General features: G+C 44.6%; 1 protein-coding gene across 2 annotated transcripts in view; it reads left to right on the top strand.

Moving 5' to 3' along the window:
• Positions 1-20359, top strand: part of LOC136612647 (cytosolic purine 5'-nucleotidase-like) — a 47364-nt gene that overhangs the window by 18229 nt on the left and 8776 nt on the right. The window contains exons 8-16 of one of the 2 annotated variants that reach the window (XM_066593131.1): positions 4250-4303; positions 5453-5536; positions 5617-5658; positions 10671-10778; positions 12031-12097; positions 12211-12381; positions 12974-13025; positions 14470-14530; positions 15607-15783. In XM_066593131.1, the coding sequence (XP_066449228.1) occupies positions 4250-4303; positions 5453-5536; positions 5617-5658; positions 10671-10778; positions 12031-12097; positions 12211-12381; positions 12974-13025; positions 14470-14530; positions 15607-15783 (816 nt within the window). The remainder of the gene's footprint in view (positions 1-4249; positions 4304-5452; positions 5537-5616; positions 5659-10670; positions 10779-12030; positions 12098-12210; positions 12382-12973; positions 13026-14469; positions 14531-15606; positions 15784-20359) is intronic. The other variant, XM_066593132.1, reaches the window with a different exon arrangement.

The raw sequence follows: 20359 nt of genomic DNA, 5'->3' as shown, positions 1-20359 counted from the left end.
TATCTCGTATTGTTTTCCAGTTGCAGAGCTACGGAATGTTGATCCTCTCCTCATATATCTACATGCTTTGCATCCTGCGCAGGGGAAAGACCCTTTTGGTAGATCTCTTGCTAGCCATGTAGCGGAATTTGGCAGTGATGGTAAATGGCTATGAATAAGGCGATCATGGAGGTTCCTCCCCCACTTGTATGTTATAAGGGGTCTTTCGGGGAGATGATTTACCAAATCATTGTCCTTTAGTAGGATGTTCCAGTGTTTCTCCAAAATTTGTCTCACTTCTTTATTTTTGTCATCATATGTTCCTATTATACGTGTTTTCCCGTCCCCTATCTTTCTGGGTCGTGGATTCAAGAATTCCTCCCGTTTCATGTCCATCACAAACTCCGATGCAGATGTTATAGTATCTTCTGGATAGCCGCGGTTTTTGAAACGTTGGGTCATCTGGTTCTTTTTTTCTCTGAAATCAGCGTCTTGTGAGCAGTTTCTCCTCGTTCTTATCATCTGCCCCTTCGGGATCCCTTTTTTTCAATGCGACTGGATGGTGGCTTGTCCAATGCAGGAGCGTATTTGTCGCCGTGGGTTTACGGTAGATGGTGGTTTCCAGTGTCCCAGTTTCTAATTTCCGAATTCTAAGATCCAGGAAGGTGATGGTACTGGGGTCTATTTCAGCCGTGAAGTACAAATTCAACCTGTTGTTGTTCAGATGTTTCACAAAGTTGAAAAAGTCCTCTGTTGTACCATTCCAGAAGATCAGGATGTCGTCTATAAACCTGATCCATAGGTCTATTTTGGACATCCAGCTCTCGTTTGTCTCGCAGAATACGGATTTTTCCTCCCACCAGCCCAGGTACAGATTGGCATAGCTGGGGGCACAAGGGCTCCCCATTGCCGTACCCCATAGCTGGTGGAAGTACTTATCCTCAAATAGAAATTTTTTTTTGTGTAGGACAAACGAGAGTAGCTGTAGCAGGAAGTCATTGTGGGGCTTTAGATGGATACCTCTTTGTTTCAGGAAAAACTCCACAGCGTGCAGACCCCCTTCATGGGGGATGGAGCTATATAGCGCTTCTACATCTAGACTCGCTAGTTTGATGTCAGCACTAATAGACAAGCCCTCAAGTCTGCGTAATACATCTGTGGTATCCTTCACATATGCTGGTAGCGCCTCCACAAATGGTCTCAACATTAGGTCCAGATATTTACTTATCCCTTGGGTGAGACTGTCAATTCCTGACAGTATTGGTCTTCCTTTCAACGGCGATAGACCCTTATGTACCTTCGGGAGGCTGTAAAAAGTAGCAATTTGTGAGTTTGGTGGTAAACAGTAAAGGAATTCGTTTCCCCTATTAGTTGGTTCTCTTTAGCTGGTAGTAAGATGTCTCTCAATTCGCCGGTAAATTTGTCAGTGGGGTTACCTGGTAAAATTTCATAACTTGATTTGTCACTTAAGATGTCTATTAATCGCTTCCAAGTCTTCCATCTCTAGACCTAGTTCCAGACATTTTTTACGGTCCTTGATGGAGAAAAATTTTTTCCAGCGTAATTTACATAGAAACAATGACACGTCCCTCGTCCAGCTAAAGCGATCATACTTGTTAGTGGGGATAAAGGACAAACCTTTCTTGAGAAGTGATTTTTCATCTACTGATAGTACTCTAGGTGATAAATTGATAATCTGTAATTCCTCCTCATCCTGCGATGGTGTGGTAAGTTGCTGGGTGGTTACTTGTGGGTTATCATCTCTAACTACGAGGGGTGTGGGTACAGCATCCCCATTGATTTCTTGGGAATTACTGGCTCTCACATCCCTTAAAGTATTTATTGCTGTTGGGTCATTGATGTTCCACTCCGATTTCTTGTCATGTATTGCATAATTGGCTGCCCTAAAAAATGTCCCTCATTTGGGAAACCTCTACCACGGGTTTTAAAGCGAGAGCCGCCCCTTCCTCTAGATCTATTAGAGTAGGGACCTCTTTTAGATGTAATTTTGCTACCTGAGATTTCTCCTTCTGAGGAGCTAAATTCAGACTCCGTGAAGGATCTCATTTCATAGGCCTTATTCTCATTAAAGTCTCTCAGATCCCTATTAAATTGGAAGTGTTTCCTTTCTTTAAGGAATCCCGTATATTTGTCCAAATTTAGTTTAAGTGTCTGTTTTTTTTTACTAAATTCAGCCTCACCAGAGAACTTCTGTATGTCTTTCAATTGATCATCTAATATTTTACTATTTTTTTTCTAAATTTGACTTCTCTTCCTCCAACAGCAATTTCATAAGTTTGAGTGAGCTCTCTGTTACTTCCTTCACCCATTTCTCCATAAATTGGCCAGTTCTTAATTTGGGTGGTGGTAAGATTTGAATTCTTAGGACTAGATAGATTCTTAGATAGATGGATTGACACTCCATTGGACGCCAGGTGTCTTATATACCCTCAATGTCAATGGTCAGTGATGTATATACTCTACACCCCTGTATCTTATACTAGATAGGGTTGTGTGCATTGCATTCATATAAACACTGATAGTACGCTCCACATCCACTCATCCAGATCAATATCTGTCAGATATATAGTAGATAATATCCCCAGATATTAGTGCTACCTAATGCAATAAATTGCCCAGTAACTATCTCTTCTGATAAGTCTTTATCCTACGTGATCTGTCATCTATCTAGTTTTCTAGACTAATCACTGGATATATAGGGTTAACCTAATATAGTTCCCCTTTAGTCCATCAACGCGTTTCAACAGACCCCTTTAAATTGGGGGCTGTATCATCAGGATGGTTAAATTCTAGAGATATAGAGGTAGTGTGCAGCCTACTCGGCCGCTTGATAGTAAATGAGCATAGATAGTACGTGCTTCTCTAGTCCGGGCTTATGTATCCGTTGCCCCGCCTACCTGTCAGGGGTTCGTCCTTTCTGCTCCAATGAGCAGTGCCAGGAGGGGCCGTCTCTGAACACCGCGATGTTCAGTACATCCCGCGCTTGCGTGGTAAGTTATTGTAGTCCCTGGCACTGCTAAGTGGAGCAGAAAGGACGAGCCCCTGACAGGTAGGCGGGGCAACGGATACATAAGCCCGGACTAGAGAAGCACGTACCATCTATGCTCATTTACTATCAAGCGGCCGAGTAGGCTGCACACTACCTCTATATCTCTAGAATTTAACCATCCTGATGATACAGCCCCCAATTTAAAGGGGTCTGTTGAAACGCGTTGATGGACTAAAGGGGAACTATATTAGGTTAACCCTATATATCCAGTGATTAGTCTAGAAAACTAGATAGATGACAGATCACGTAGGATAAAGACTTATCAGAAGAGATAGTTACTGGGCAATTTATTGCATTAGGTAGCACTAATATCTGGGGATATTATCTGCTATATATCTGAAAGATATTGATCTGGATGAGTGGATGTGGAGCGTACTATCAGTGTTTATATGAATGCAATGCACACAACCCTATGTAGTATAAGATACAGGGGTGTAGAGTATATACATCACTGACCATTGACATTGAGGGTATATAAGACACCTGGCGTCCAATGGAGTGTCAATCCATCTATCAGCAATAGGAGTAGCTGCGCCAAAATTTGAATAAAGGCAATTAGCAGCTCTCCTTTAGTATATATACCTCTTACAGCGAAGAAACAGATATATTACTGTAAGCTCAATTATGTCATACGATCAGCAGTAGAATTACCCTACCAAGATCTGGAGATATCCTAAATGCTACAACGTGTATCCTTGAAGATACACTTAATTTGGTGAGAGTAATAAACATCTGCATAAATACTGCAGATATTACCTCAACCTTCATCTGGTTTTTATAATAATTTGTTGACACGTCAATTTTTTATTATTTGAATTAAAGGTTATATTTTAACTTTATTGGTCCTTTCGGTGATAAATGGTCTGTATTTAGGGCTTACGGTCTTGGGACTCTATTAGTTTAGCGGTTCTGGAGCATGTATTTAGGGGGTGTTGGTAGAGAAGGACAGCTCTAGGGTAGGGAACTGCGCTGGAGCTATGATCTATGTTTCTGACACTGGTAAGGGCTCGTGCTGTGTGGGGTCCAAAGTATTTAAGGCTGGGAGTACAGGGGATACAATGCCTCATTAATAATATTCCAGAAAGTGTGACTATTGAGTATTTCTTACTTTATTTACAGGTATTTTTACTATTACTGTTAGTTAATATTAGGAGTAATGATGATCGAACTCCATGAATTTTCCATTTTGTATGTCCTTAGGGCGTTCTAAAGGAGAAGACTCTGAAAGATCTCAATAAATATGTTCTGAAAGATGTAAGTTCTTCCTATTAACTGGGATGTTCATATAATGAGTTTATGAAGGGATTTCTATATTTGCGTATTCCAATTTTCGGTCAAATAAATAAGCTAGTTGAGTAAAATTTGCATATGAACCGCACTTCTTCACATTACAGAATAAACAACTGGATTATGCGCCTTCCAATAATGAGGTTGTATGATTTAAAGGGACAGTACACCAGATTGGCGGTAGATACGCTCAAACACTATGGCACAGATTTTGGCTCATTTATACAGCAGTATTATAATTAAAGGGGTTGTCCAGGAGGTTTGCTATGGATGACCCATTCTCAGGATAGCTAATTAATAATTTATCGAAAGTGCAAACAGAACTGAAAAAAGATAGTGCCGTCTGTAGTGCAGTGGTTCAGGTTGGTACTGCAGGCACAACTCCCATTGAATTCAATGCATTACTAACCCGGGCCCGGGCAGTGTTGACAGTGATATCTGCTTTTAGTGCTGTCCGTTCTAAAAGCAGGCCTGGCATTCAGCTGATCGTCAGGGATCCCAAGCAGCAGACCCCCACCGATCAACTATTAATGAGCTAGCCTGAGGATAGGGCATCAACGGTAAAAGTCTCAGGCAACCCCTTTAAGGACAGTATAGCCTGAAACATTTGAATAAGTCTTTTACAGGAATTGTGTCTATTTCGAAGTTGTCTCAATGAATTATTGGAATTTTAATTTTTGACTATCACTTACTATTGTGTGCAAATGGGACTATACAGTATCTGTGCACCGAGGGGGAATACCTGTCCAAAAGCCACACAGTTGGTCTATATTGTACTTTTTCAACTACCTATATAGAGTTCATCCATGTCTCTGCTGGAACCAAAGTGATCAGCTATAATCTGTAGGGGAATTTTGAAGCAAGTGCTTAATTTCCCTACAGCACCACCAGAGGGAAAATGAGGCATTACATGGTGCCCATTGAAATCAATGGACTGTTTGGATAATACATGGGCGCATTGGGTCCTCCAGAGTGAGGGATGATCTTTGTAACTCTTGCTGAATGGAAGACCGCGTCTATTAACTCATTATTCTCTGACAGGGTATTTGTAAATGGATTCTCTAAGCCAGACAACTGTTTCTTCCATCATATAATAGCAATACATGATTCTTCCAGGACAGAATCCCTGTGCTGCTGAATCATTTACGGGAGGTGGGGAAGGTTTTCTTAGCCACAAACAGTGATTACAAATACACGAATGTAAGTATGTCCGACCCTTTAAGTACCCACTATCCCTCTGTATTCTGCACAGTGCCTCATGTTCTGTCTTCTTCCTCCAGGCCATCATGTCCTATCTGTTTGATGATGGAATTGATGATAAGGTAAGGTTGTTAATGTTCCTATACATACAAACTCATGACTTAAAGGAAACAACTGCTAGATAGTTGTTAGATGTCAGGAATAACGATTAGCCTTTAAGAAGGCTTTCCATAAGGCAGATTGAACTAAGCTATTTTTGTACGCACATCAGCATATTTTACGGTACTTTTTTCACCCACAAGTCACATTAATTTGTGCGTGGCAAACAAAGACACGCCGATTGAAATTGCAAATTAGTCTAATTATTTCCTGATGTATTCTTTTTCCAGCGGAATTCCGCAGCATATCACACATCTCCTTGCGTCTTGCATGCACATTTGTGCACCCCCATTGAATTCTCTGGGGACATTTGATGCACAAATGTACAGGAAAATAGAGCATGTGAACAAACCCATTTGAATTAATATGTTCTGTCCTCTATGTATTGTGAGCATAAATTTTGCCCCTTGGAGTACCGTATGCCCCCCTCCCGGTGTACCATGTGCCCCCCCCCCCCCCTCCGGTGCACCATGTGCTTCCCCAGTGCACCATATGCCCCCCTCCTGGTGTGCCATGTTCCCCCCCAGTGCACAATATGACCCCCCCCTGGAGTACCATATGCCCGCCCGATGACCATATGCCCCCCCGATGACCATATGCCCCCCGGAGTACCATATGCCCTATGCATAAGTCTTAAGGTTGCTTCACTTTAAGAACATGTGCCCATGTTGATCTCAGCTGCATCACATCTACATGACCAGTGAGGACCAGGATAGATCTTGCATGGTGTCCTACAACAAAACAACAGGTGCCAGTATTTGGAACATCTGGTTATTTTTAGGTGCATCCCCAGCGATCTTCTTACTTCAGAGGACGGCAGGAAATCCCCAGAACCCAAAGTATTCCTAGAAATCCTTCCCTGGGGACAGCAACAACACTGGAACGGGCTATCATACATAAGTGGGGAAAACAATACTAAAGGCGGTCATCTGACCCAGCTTTCCAGAGACCCTGAGTCCATCTTCTTGGGCACACAGAACAATGTGGATTTACAAGCATGCAGGGTTTGCAGAAAGCTGGAATGACAATCCCTATCCTACAAGTAGTTGTCACCTTCGTCATCCCGCCTCATTGAAATGGTTGAATATTATCAAAGAGCTCCCAGAAGCCGGATCCACACAGACGTGCTTATACAGGGCACATTTGCGTGCGCAATATGCAGGAATAGAATCTATTGCTTTCAATGAGTTCGACATGCGGGTATTTGGCGTGATCGTTTCCACAAAAAAAATTCAGCCAGCCAGATGCGGCGAATCTCCGCTGCAGCCTGGAATACCGTTGGTCAGTGGGGAAGAGTTTAGCACTGCTTTTCTCCCTCCCCCGCTCCGCCCCTTGTCAGCTGCCGGCAAAGGGAAGAGGCAAAACGGGGAGGGAGCTAGTGTGCTAAACTCCCTCCCCAGCTTATGGGAGCTGCCGGCAAGGGGAGGGGCTTTAGCAATGCGAGACGCTGTTAAACTCCCTCCGCCTTCCCTTTCCTGATGGCTCTCATGGGAGCCTATGGGAACAACTGGTGTATCCCGGCAAAAGATAACACAAGTCCTATCTTTTCCGGACGGAGTAAAAAAATCCAATGCTTCAGATGGTCGCGATTTTCAGCCGTCATTTTATCGCCATGATAAAACGCTCGTGTGAAACTAGCTGAATAGAACCTATTGCTCTATTTTCCAGCGTGCTGCCTGCTCAGGAAAATAGCATATATTAAACTAATTAACTAATTGCCCATTTCAATAAATGTGGGCATGGTTGCATGTTTTTTTTTTTTGCATTCGCAAAACGTACAGTAAGGTCTTCACAATATATTGAAATGGAAATGAAACCATTGAAATCAAATACACTTGCAAATACACTAAACGCACTCCCCCTTTTACTCTCCCGCCCCTTGCCGCTGTTTGCAATGGGAGGGGCAGAGCTAAGCTCCTAAGCTCTGCCCACCTACTCCCGTTACTGGCTGCATACAATGGGCAGGGAGGGGGCAGGAGCTTAGCTTCACCCTCATCTCGCCCTCTCCCATTGCAAACAGACGGAGGGGAGGAAAGAGGAGGTGAGCCAGCGAGGGAGAGGGAAGGGGGGATAGCTTAGCAGAGTTAAGCTGTCTTCCCCCACCCAACGGCATATACGCCGAACCCCTGCAGTGTATATCGGTCGGCCGTGAAAATGCCGGTCTATATACACTCATGTGAATAAGCCCTACACATGCAATTACCCAAAACCCACTAAGACATGCAAGCCTACTCCCATTGATTGCAATAGGCAATTAGTGTCAGGGCCATAACTATAGAGGATGCAGGGGATGCGGTTGCACCCGGGCCCAGGAGCCTTAGGGGGCCCATAAGGCCTCTCTTCTCTATATAGGGAGCCCAGTACTATGAATAAAGCATTATAGTTGGGAGCCCTATTACAGGTTTTGCATTGGGGCCCGAGAGCTTCAAGGTACGCCTCTGATTAGTGTAATTAGTTCAATATGTGCACGAATAAACCTATTGACATTGATGGGATCTATTCACTGCATATTGCGTGCACACATTTTGCATGCGCAAAACGCTGCTCATACTCGCCCATGACACAGGCCTAAGTGCCTTTATATAGTTATAATGAGCTCATGACAAATCCCAGCGATCCGGCTGTCCGTGACTCTGTAATGAGTTAATCGCCTGTGCGGGGACATTGGGGACTTGGGCCACATCCAGTTCAGGCCGCTCGGCTGAGCTCCTAGTTATTAGATTAACGAGGGCAGGAATCCACTATTGTGTGATATATGATGATGAAGCAGCAGCTGCGGACGGTTACCTGATGCCCCCGCAATCCCATCTAATGCCCCAACAATTACTGCAGCACTTGTATTAAGATGCCGCTCCTCATTGGATTGTTCCATCTCTAGCACTGAAGGTCACATCAACGAAGGCTGCAGGTAATTGATTTGTTGGGACCTTTAAATACCGTCCGCACGTCCTCCTCCGACGCGCCAGAACACTTGGGATGATTCGTGGTTTAGGTCACTTTTTTGCTAATAGGGAAACAGCAGCTGCCCTAGTTATCTGGAACTTTGGTCATTCCCATATTATCCTGTCTGACTCCATTCATTACAACCGGATGGCAAAACCGTGTATTCTCTACGGTGGGTCCAGAGGTGGCGGATTCTGCACCACTTATCCGCAGCAGTTTACAGCACAGAACAAATGGATGTGGTTTCCAGATGTATCAGAAAAAGTACAGGGAAATCCGAGTTTGTGGGAGATTCTCAGATCTGTAGCTCAATTGTTTTGTAGAACTGCCGCAGATTTTCACCACGGACTTCACTTTTTGCAATGCAAAGGGTGAAATTGATGAAAAGTCCGCTGCCAGATTTATGTCACAATCCATCGCATGTTACACTTGCAGATTTTTGCAGCAGATTTAGTGCAAGTTCTTGGCCAAATCCGCAGTGGAAATTTTCCGATACATCTGGACCTTCCCTGAGGCTGAGTTGACATGGGACGGAATTGCCGCACGGCTCCTAATTCTGGGATTAGCCAGCCATGTAGATGAGATTTTGTAAAAATCACGTCCACACAGGGCAGCCAATCCGTTGCGGCAAAGCCAGGCGGAAACGGCCATGCGACGTGGAATTCAATTCCGCAGCATGTCAATTCTATTTTTTTCCGCCGATATCGCCGCAAGAAAAGTGCAGCGATATTGCATCAATGTTCTGTGCTATATCACTGCGTTTTCTTGTGGCGATATCGCGATTTTGTATCGCTACAAAGTTACACAACTTTGTAGTGCTCTCTTGACAGGATTTTCGGGGGGGGGGGGAGAGCTTGATCTATAAGCCCTACCCTAAGAATAAGCCCTGGCTGCATAACCCCCCCCCCCCCCCCAAAAAAAAAATACATCACCTGAGAGGCGTGGTCCAGCTACGGCGCAGGGCTTGCCTGCATCTCCAGCACTTGTCTTTAGGCAAGGCTTCCTGGTCAGGAGTTTGAAAAACCCCGCCTTCAGGAAGTGCTGCCTCTGATTGGTTCTCAAGTGCCGTGGCTCAGCCAATCAGAGCCAGCGCTCGATGAACCAATCACAGCCATTCAATGAATTCAATGTGAGCGCTCGAGAACCATTTAGAGGCAGCACTTCCTAGAGGTGGGGTTTTTCAAACTCCTGACCAGGAAATGCTGAGAAGAAACTACAAGCACTACAACTACTATATGCTGGGAACCTGAGGAGGCGTGTGGCGGAGCCGGACAGCGCCTCTTAGGTGATGTATTTTTATTATGCAGCCAGGGCTGCATCATACCGCAAAAAAACTGCGTTTTTTTGTGAGGCAACACATAGGAAGGCTTCATAGGGAAACATGGGCTACAAAACAGCAAATCGCGCAATATTTAGCAACCAGCGTTTTTTTTTCCCTCTCGCAATGTCGCAGGCTACAAAACATCACTTGTGTGAAGGAACCCATTGGAAAGCATTGGCTTCACATACATGCGATTTTGTAGCATTGTCGCACTGCGAGAAAAATCGCGTGATTTTATCGCTTGTGGGAAACTGGCCAAAAGGGTTGACCTTGAAAGACATTGCAAAACTATGCCAATTGAAAGATCCGGAAAAGTAGGGTGTAAAACCCTGTGGGAACTGTTAATACAGCAGACGACTTGTCACCCAGCTGTGCCAGGAGCAGATAGAGGAAGTGGAGTAGCAGCCAGTCTGCAGGCAATACCATTCCAACAGGGTTTGACATCCGGATCGCTGGCCTACTTCGGCAGTGATACAAAGACGTTAAGGCCGGCTTCACATGAATGCGTATTTGCGGCACATGAACGTAACGGTTTATGATGCATACGGTTTATGACCGGGAAGCGGTTTGGAGTTTCTACAACTTTGATGTTGCGTTAGGTTACAAATGACCCAACTGACAATCATTAGAAGTAACTCTCTGATCTTCACATCACACCGCCACAATCGCTCTGTATGTAAATGAAGGTTTCTATTTTTCCGCTTCCTCTAGTACGACCCCAAGAAGACAACGTGGCGGTCTTATTTTGATCTGATTGTTGTGGACACGAGGAAACCACTCTTCTTTGCAGAAGGAACTGTTCTTCGCCAAGTCAATACGGTAGGAGCTTCTCCATATATTATCCGTGTATAGTCCTGAGATGCAGATGGGTTGGAAACATTCTAAATATGTCAAATGTGGTCATCAAATGGACAAATTCTTCAATGCACAGATTTTCTCACACATTTTTTTCACGCGATTTTGCCACGATTTTTTAGCGCAAAAGTCAATAGGACTTTCTAATGTTAAAAACGGTCCATAGGGAAACATGGGAGATAGAAAATGCAAAAAAAAATTTTTCTCTCAACATCGTATAAGTGAAAACATCACAAATTTGAAGGAAAACATTGAAAATCAATAATGCTGTGTTTTTACTCAGTCTCACATTGTGTGAAAATCGCGCGATTTTATCCCCCCCCCCCCCCCCCCCCCCAGGATAGTTGATTGGCAGGGGTCCGCTTCTCAGGATACCCGCTGATGAGCTGAAAAAAATTACGCCATTTGGGTGAACGCCGCTGTCATTTCGGTGTATACAAGCCACAGCACTGTACATTGTATAGTGGCAGCACCTGGTATTGTAGCTGAATCCCATTCACTTCAATGGGACTGTCTATGTGACCATTGTACATGACGTCACTGCTCTAGGAGAGGCTGCAGCAATAGCCTGAGTGTTGCTGCCTCCTCAATCCGGATTCCAATAAGACTTTCCATTTCTGAGCTACTTTCAGTGTCCTCATGTATAAACTTAATATTGGTTGGAGCTCTACTGCCCTCTTGTGGCGATTTTGAAGAATTCACATTTTCTGAAAGCATTGCATTTAATCTAAGAAGACAAGATTAGTTTGCATCCAGTAGTCAATACGCTTTCCACCTTACAAGGACGGCAGGCAGCAGGGGTCTTGTTATGTATTATAAGGTGATCTGATTCTATAGATAATCATTGCCTGTGACAAGCTTTACATAGTCTTAGGGCGAGCACCCACTGGCGTTTGCGTTTTCCGCGGGGAAAAAACGCGGCGTTTTCGCGGCGTTTTTCGCGGCGTTTTTCGCGGCGTTTTTCGCGGCGTTTTCGCGGCTTTTCCATTAATTTCCATGGAGAAAAATAAGGACACATATGCAACTGACAGTTCCTATGTTAAAAACGCAAACGCAACGCAAAAAAAACGCCAGTGGACAGGAACACATGTTATCTCTATGCCTGTGCAGGAAAAACGCAAAACGCAAAACGCAGGTAAAAAAACGCCAGTGGGTGCTCGCCCTTAGTATAGATGAAACGCTGTCAATTATTTTTACAACTGCCTTTTTTTTTCAGGATAATGGGAAATTACGAATCGGGACGTACACGGGTCCCCACCAGCACTGTGCGGTGTACTCAGGAGGTAGGTGACCCTTTGTCTGTTAGACCACTGCAGGGATCACTCGGTTTAATGTCAGAAGGGACCCACCTGGGTGGTTTCTCCACATTGTGACCAGTGAATGTTCTGCTTTTCAGGCTCCTCTGACATCGTATGTGATCTACTTGGGGTGAAAGGGAAAGACATCCTCTATGTGGGGGACCACATCTTTGGTGACATCCTAAAATCTAAGAAAAGACAGGGATGGAGAACATTTCTAGTTGTGCCTGAGCTGGCCAAAGAGCTCAACATCTGGACTGAGAAGAGCGGTGAGTGTCTGCCCGGAGAGGCTTGTAGACACAGTGCTTTATATCTATCTAGTATATCACACTTATATAGACCCTCCCAAATTACTGACTGGGTATGCCATGGAAGATTGATTGGTGGCGCTCCCGTCAATATATTTATATATGTATGTAATATTTATACATAGTATATACTTGTTTTTTCATTACCTAGGCATGATGAATGTACCAATTAAAACCTTAATGAACGTCTTCTATAATACGTCTCCTGGAAATCTTCTCCAAAGGGTCCACCTTTCATTGCCCAGAACCAAATCAGTATCAAGCAGCTATTCCCACTCTGTAGGACCTGGTACAACTATGTAATATACTAACAGTCCATTTATTCCAATGCTTGCTGCATAATGCCAAGTTTTAGGGGAATGTATTAGCTTCCAGGTTCCTTTAGCACAACCAATAATAGCTGAGAACAAGGGGTCCCAGCAGTAGGACCCCCTACAATTAATGGTACACCGAGGGAGCGGCTCACATAAAAGATGTTGGCTTGAAATTCAACCCTGTAGCACAATATAATATTTAGAAATAGACACTTTGATAAGATTATGTTATTTTTCAGAGCTTTTCAATGAACTGAAGAGTCTGGACATCTTCCTGGGTCAGCTGCAGCAGTAAGTCTTCCATCTATGTAGAAGCATGGTGCTTCCTCCTGTATGTATATATACACTCATTGTCCAACCCAATCCCCTAGTCGGAGTTGTCGGCTCTCCAGGATCAGCAGTGAGGCTTTGGTGCTTTACACAATGGCATTATAATAAAGCTTAACAGCACGTATACCGAACGACTATTTCATCCCTCATAGACTCCAAAACTATCTGGCACCCCTCCAGCCAGCTTCACTGCAAGAACGGCCCTCTTGACTTCTGGATGGCTGATTGTATAGTGGGCACTCTATGGAGCTGCTGCTTATCATGTTGTATGCTGATGTTATATTGCAGAGTCACACAACATTACTGAGGCTGAACTACTGGAAGTTAGGAACAATCACCAATACCAAAGACATCAGGAATGGTTTCTGACTCCTAAAAACAAGTCATAGAGATGATGTCACTGGACCCTACACCCCTACACTTTATATTTCAGCTGCATTGGCAGTGAGCCATCTGCAGTGGAGCTATGATAGATATTAGGTCTTAGTCACATAGGCATGTCTGATTTATGTCTATGGAAAATGGATGGATTTTTCCTCCCGTGGATGTCTGTTCTGCATCTGTGTGCATTCATGTGTTCGTTTTTTACTTCCTTGTGTCGTTCACTTTTTTTTGTTTTGCGCAAAACAAATAGGAGGCTCATTTTTTTAAAGCATTGCTTAGATCTATGTAAAAAGGAATGCACACAGATGTTATCCATATGTGCGCCATTTTTTTGTACACCCACAGACTTGAATGGGTGACTGTTGTCCGAGCTATCAGAGCAGTATTGGACATGATGTGTTTTTTTTTTCACGGACCACTGGTTCATGTAGAAGAACGTATCAATGCTTAGCTCTATTGACTGTAATGGGTCAGTATGCTGCCTGTGTATAGTCAGTTGCTAACATGGATGTGAAAATCACCCATGTGAATAAGCCCTAAGATGACAGATTAGCAGAAACCATCCAGCTTGCATTAAAGTGGGATGCACCACAATCGACTTTTATCAAGGTGATGTCTGATTGGTGGGGGTCCCATTGCTGAGATCCTGCTTATCGTAATAACACGGGTCCCGTGTCCCCCTTTCCTCATCACTGTTAGCTTGAATTGACTCCGATTGAATGAAGTGGTGGTCACACATGGGCGCCACTGCTCCATTTATTTCAGTGGAGCTTATGTAAATAGTTGAGCACAAGTACTCTGCTATCTCTGCCAGTCCCAGTAAAGATGAATGGAGTGGCACTGCACCAATCAGACTTTTATTACCTATCCTATGGATCCTATGAAGTCAGTTGGGGTACAACTCCTCTAATGGAGTTTTTTTTCGGAATGATAGGACGTCCATCATTATGATAAGACTTTTGGCATCTCTTTCAATAAACTGAGTTGCTGAATTAACCTTGTATGATTCTGTTTCGTCCAGACACATTGACAGCGGCAGCAGTGAGCAACCAAATATCAGCTCCATTCAGAAGCAGATTCAGGTACAGTGACCCCTCTGTCTCGGGTAATTCATCAACGTACCAGCTCCTGATATCTATCTTATAAGCAGCCTTCAGGCAGCTCTATGACAGCTGCATGGTTTCTGTGATAATATTTGTGCTTCTCACTTTTTGCCCGATTTGCTTTAACTGTCTTTGTTCCGATGAGCTGGATCTTCTCATAAAATGCCTACCATATAAGATAGAGCTTCACTCCAGGCATATGTCCTCGGTCCAGCAAGTACTTTGGTATGTTCCTTGCTATGTAGGGAATAGTATGCGGTGTAAATATAGGGAGGGGGGGGGGGGGGGGTAGTAACAACACTCATTACCTAAAAACACCCAACCACTCCTCTGCCATAAAACTAACCAGTAGTACTACAAATGTGTTGGGGTCAGCGGATGTAGATTCCTTGTGCATGCCACACACTGATTTGGCCAGATCCTAAGGCGACATCTGAGGAGCCCTGGTCTTCACCCTTTTACCCCACCAGTTGGGATCTGGGCTTCACTGTGGGGTACCCCAGCAGTTACATTGGACGTATTCCCAGTTATGTGACATCTGACGCTACAATAGACTTGAACATGGGAACAAAGATGCAGTCAAGAAAATCCGCACTGAGGCAGGCAGCATATGCTTCAGCACGAGAGACAGTCCAGAGGTCAGAGCTTACAGAAAAGGTTCAGCACAGTACAAAGAGGCCAGGAGTCAGGGAAGGCAGCAAACAGAAGAATGGTCAATACAATAAGCTGAGGTCAGGAGTGGAGAATGCAGAGTAGTCAGGGAATACCCACTCAGTAATCAGAAAGTTAGCACAAACAAATAGCACCTTCAGTTTAGACTCTAAAGCTTAGGCACTTCCCTAGGGAGAAGCTGCCTGATATAACCAGAGGTACTCCATGCACCACCTATATGCCATAGAGAATAACTTGTAAAAATGGTTTATATTAGATGACTATATATGACTGTGGCACCTGGAGTCCTAGCTCCGCAGAAGGGAATGATTTCCTGATGGCGGCATTCTATTTCTTATGTAAAAATTTAATCATCTTTTAAGTTTCCTGTCCTCTACACACAGAAAATTACCCAAGAGATGGACATGTGTTACGGGAAGATGGGCAGCCTGTTCCGCAGCGGTTCCCGTCAGACACTATTCTCCAGCCAGCTAATGCGTTACGCTGATCTGTATGCTGCCTCCTTCCTGAACCTTCTGTACTATCCCTTCAGCTACGTCTTCCGCGCTCTTCCTGTACTGGTATGTAGCTGGAGAATAAGCACCTTGTGAACCCCGTACAAATCACGTATCAGGAAAAAGTTCATCTTTATGGGAAGTTGCAGTTTATACTTTCTTGTCAAATTAACCCCTTCGGTAACATCATTTACATTATATATATATATATCCACTTTTTTCTGATCCTTGTATTCATGGTTCAACGGGTTTTTACTCCTCTAGGGAGGATTAACTTTTTAAGTAAATTTATGGTGCTTGGTCCTGGGCTTTAATCTCGGCCGATGGCAAAAATACAGCACGGCCAGGTTCTCGGCTGTTAGCCACAGCTGAGGACCCGGAGGGGAAGGCAGAAGCAGTTTTTACCACTTCTGCCTCCTCTCTTGCAAACTTATATTATATTAATAGGTCATCAGCAAATAGTGAAAGTTTATGTTCCATAGGTCCAACACTGGTAGCCTTAATCGAATTGTTCTAAGTGCCTTTGCCAAGGATTCCATAACAAGTATGTATAAAAAAGGGGAGAAGGCGTACCCCTCTCTTGTCCCATTCCCAATTTGAAATGGGGCAGAGAGCGAGCCATTAACTTGTGCCTGCACTGTAGGATGATGGGGCTCAAGTGTGTGAGAGAATCAGAGCACTTTACCAAGTCCAATTCTCTGAAGGGTGGTCTCCAGGAAGTTCCAGTTCACGGTATTAAACGTCATCTTAGCGTCAATTGTTAGAAGGCATAGAGAACTACCATGGAGGCGCACCCTGGGCGGTCCTCAGCAGTCAGCAGCTGCTGCTCCGCGGTAGGGGTGCCCCCCCTCTACTCTTCCCTCACCCACGGCGGGAAGCTGTTGGCAGGAAAGTTTTGCAGGCTCTTTAACAATAAAGGAAGAGTAGGTGCCATCTTGAGCGTCCATAGTCTTCCATGATTTCTGCCGCCAAGTGTAGGGCAGGTAACTCCACCTTGCCTAGCAACACCACACAATCTCTCCTCAGGGTATAACCCTGACCAAGTTACTGCTGGAGGAGATCACAGGGAAAAGTAACTGAACATTACCTTGAGTCTCTTTTGTCACTCGTGACGCCACCGTTCCATTCTCTGCGGTGAAACTAGCTAGATGTTGTAATAAAGTAGTCCACACACACAGGAAAACTGTCATGGACAAACCGGGAATGTGTGGTAATGTCCATGTGCTTCAACTTCTTGAAAATAACAGTTCTGTACAAAGGAAGTGTGGAAGCAGTGGAGGCTCTCTGGGCATTCGTAGAATCCACAGTTATCTGTGTGATCACATTCTCTCGGCACAAATCTCTCTTACACTGTGAAATCACTTACTACTTTCTCTACTTGTTGTGAACTGGTTCCATTCTCTCAGCACCCAGAAGTAGCACCGAGGATCCCGTTGGGTTTTCACAGGCCCGGGCTGAGCATCAGGCAATCGCTCGGCCTCTTCCAGTCACCACACACAGACCAATCCGTGTCTGTGTAACTCACTTGCAGAACCTCTCAGGTATCCATCACAGTCACATGACACACAACATGATACATTTCTCAGACGTAGCCTAGACATGAACCCATTCAGTGCTGCAGAGGTGCAATACACATCAAATGCACACTAAATAGAAGACACTGAACATCAAGTGAAAGGCAACAATCTGTTGGGGAACTCCAAATACACCGACTGCTCTAACCCCTCCGAATTAATTACCACTCCATAGACTGGCGCTGAGTGTGTGGAGAGAAACAAAATCCCTCCAGAGATTTGATGATACGGTATCCGATCTCCCTCTCTGGAATAACCCAGGCCTGACGGCCTTGCAGTCAGTCCCGGACCCCCAATACTGGAGGAGCCTGGGGGTTGTTTCACTGAGAGATGTATACACAGACGGCATACTCCCTACATTCACCCAGCTGCGCGATTCAATACAATCCCCAAACCTTCAACTATTCAGATTCTTTCAACTCAGGCACGCACTGTCCACCCAATTCCCCCCCAACTCTACTCAGATATCCAATTTCCCTACAATCGGAATCCTTAAATCCCAGGGACCCAGGGGCTTGATTTCGGCACTTTATACACACCTGCTCTCAGCTAAAATAAACCATAACCCGCTTCTAGTCTGTAACAAATGGACGCTCTCCATCCCATCCCTCACAACTGATGATTGGACAGACATAATGGAATCCCACCTGTCTGTCTCTCCTGCCGTGAACAACAAACTGATCCAACTTTATATAATCCATCAAGCTTATCTCACCCCTAGCCGGCTACACAAAATGGGCAACGTCCCCTCAAACTCATGCCACAGATGACATCAACCTGGGGCGAACTTTTGGCATCTAATTTGGGACTGCCTACCAATCAACAACTTCTGGTCTGACATTACCGCCTTTACAAACTCACTTTTATTATCCCCTTTCACTATATCAATGGATTCCAAAATAATCCTATTTGGCTTATTGCCGGAATATCAATGGCCCAAATATACACGCACCTTCCTCAGGAAAATACTATTCCTGGCCCGCAAGGTGGTAGTACTACACTGGATGGCTGCAGACCCACCCCTACTAACACAATGGATAAAACTAATAAATGATGTCATTCCCTATGAAAAAATTATTTATAAAAACAGGGGATGCCCGGGTAGGTTTCAGGAGATCTGGGGCCTCTGGCTCATCAACCGCTATACTTTATCACCAACCTGATCTTCATCCGGGCTCCTCCCCTCCTCCTCCTTCCTCTATACCTTCCCTCTCTCGCATCTCTCTCATTCCTCTATACATTCCATTCGCATTTCTGATGCACTCCTCACCTCTCCATCAGGCGTTCAGCGGCTGCCCGCCGCGGGCTCTCCGGCACTCCCTCCCCCCCTTATTGTTATTCAACTGTTCAACATGAAACCAAGCAAAACTAAAAAGCAATGCCTTTATTGTCAAGTTTATATAGGTACAGAACAGTTCTAGTTGTACTCGTACACATATATATTACTTGCATATAAATACTCATTGCCTTGTATGATGTTTTTTTCTAAACAAGTGTGCTCTGTACCATGATTTTTGTATTCTGATAAATAAAACAAAGTTAAAAAAAAATAGAAGACACTGACAATACAATTGCACAGACAAACACGTAACATTTATAGAGGGACTACACTAACTCTGGGCCACCACAATAGCATTGTATATGGCCTCATGTCCAGGCACAAAGCCCACCTGTTCTCGGTTTCATGGAGGGGATATAAGGTTGGAGTCTCAAGGCCAGTATTTTAGAAAATAGCAAAATAGGTCTAAAATTACCACAAGTAAAGGAGTATTGGGGCGACAGAAATATGTACTTGCAAGGTCTGAGCAAGGAAAGGGTAACCCAGGGAGATGGCATTGAAGAAATTAAGCAGAAATTGGGTCAGAAATTCACTAGTAGTGATATAAAATACATGACGAGAGGAGGGTAACAATGCCAGTCATAGATTAGATGGCTCCTTGTTAGAGATGAGCGAACGTACTCGTCCGAGCTTGATACTCGTTTGAGTATTAGCGTGTTCGAGATGCTCGTTACTAGAGCCGAGCACCACGCGATGTTCGAGTTACTTTCACTTTCATCTCTGAGACGTTAGCGCGCTTTTCTGGCCAATAGAAAGACAGGGAAGGCATTACAACTTCCCCCTGCGACGTTCAAGCCCTATTCCACCCCCCTGCAGTGAGTGGCTGGCGAGATCAGGTGTCACCCGAGTATATAAATCGGCCCCTCCCGCGGCTCGCCACAGATGCATTCTGACAGAGATCAGGGAAAGTGCTGCTGATGCCGGAGCTGCTATAGGGAGAGTGTTAGGATTGATTTTAGGCTTCAAGAACCCCAACGGTCCCTCTTAGGGCCACATCTGACCGTGTGCAGTACTGTTGAGGCTGCTTTTTGCAGTGTTGCACATTTTTTTTTTGTATATCGGCCGTGCAGAGCATTGCGTCCAGAGCATTGCGTCCTGCAGTAATTTTACATAGTCCAGGGCCAGTAGTGGTGGTGAGGCAGGGACAGTGAAAGACATATCCAGTCTATATAGGCAGTGGGCTTTTCCAAAAAAAATTTGGGAAAAAAAATCTATTTGGGCTGCCTGTGACCGTCCTGACTGTACTGCATCTCTGCTGGGGGTAGTTGTCCTAATTCATACGCAGCCAGCTAAGTGTTACAGCAGGCTTGTGCAAAATTCTTTCCTGGCTCTGCGCTGCCTCTTACATCACCGCTGTCATCCTGTCCAGAGTAAAACAGTCTGCAGTAATTTTACATAGTCCAGGGCCAGTAGTGGTGGTGAGGCAGGGACAGTGAAAGACATATACAGTCTATATAGGCAGTGGGCTTTTCCAAAAAAATTTGGGAAAAAAAATCTATTTGGGCTGCCTGTGACCGTCCTGACTGTACTGCGTCTCTGCTGGGGGTAGTTGTCCTAATTCATACGCAGCCAGCTAAGTGTTACAGCAGGCTTGTGCAAAATTCTTTCCTGGCTCTGCGCTGCCTCTTACATCACCGCTGTCATCCTGTCCAGAGTGAAACAGTCTGCAGTAATTTTACATAGTCCAGGGCCAGTAGTGGTGGTGAGGCAGGGACAGTGAAAGACATAT

Source organism: Eleutherodactylus coqui, chromosome 2 (assembly GCF_035609145.1).
Source record: "Eleutherodactylus coqui strain aEleCoq1 chromosome 2, aEleCoq1.hap1, whole genome shotgun sequence".
NCBI lineage: Eukaryota > Metazoa > Chordata > Amphibia > Anura > Eleutherodactylidae > Eleutherodactylus > Eleutherodactylus coqui.
The sequence above is the reverse complement of the archived record's forward strand: the minus strand, read 5'-3'. Positions and strand labels throughout refer to the sequence as shown.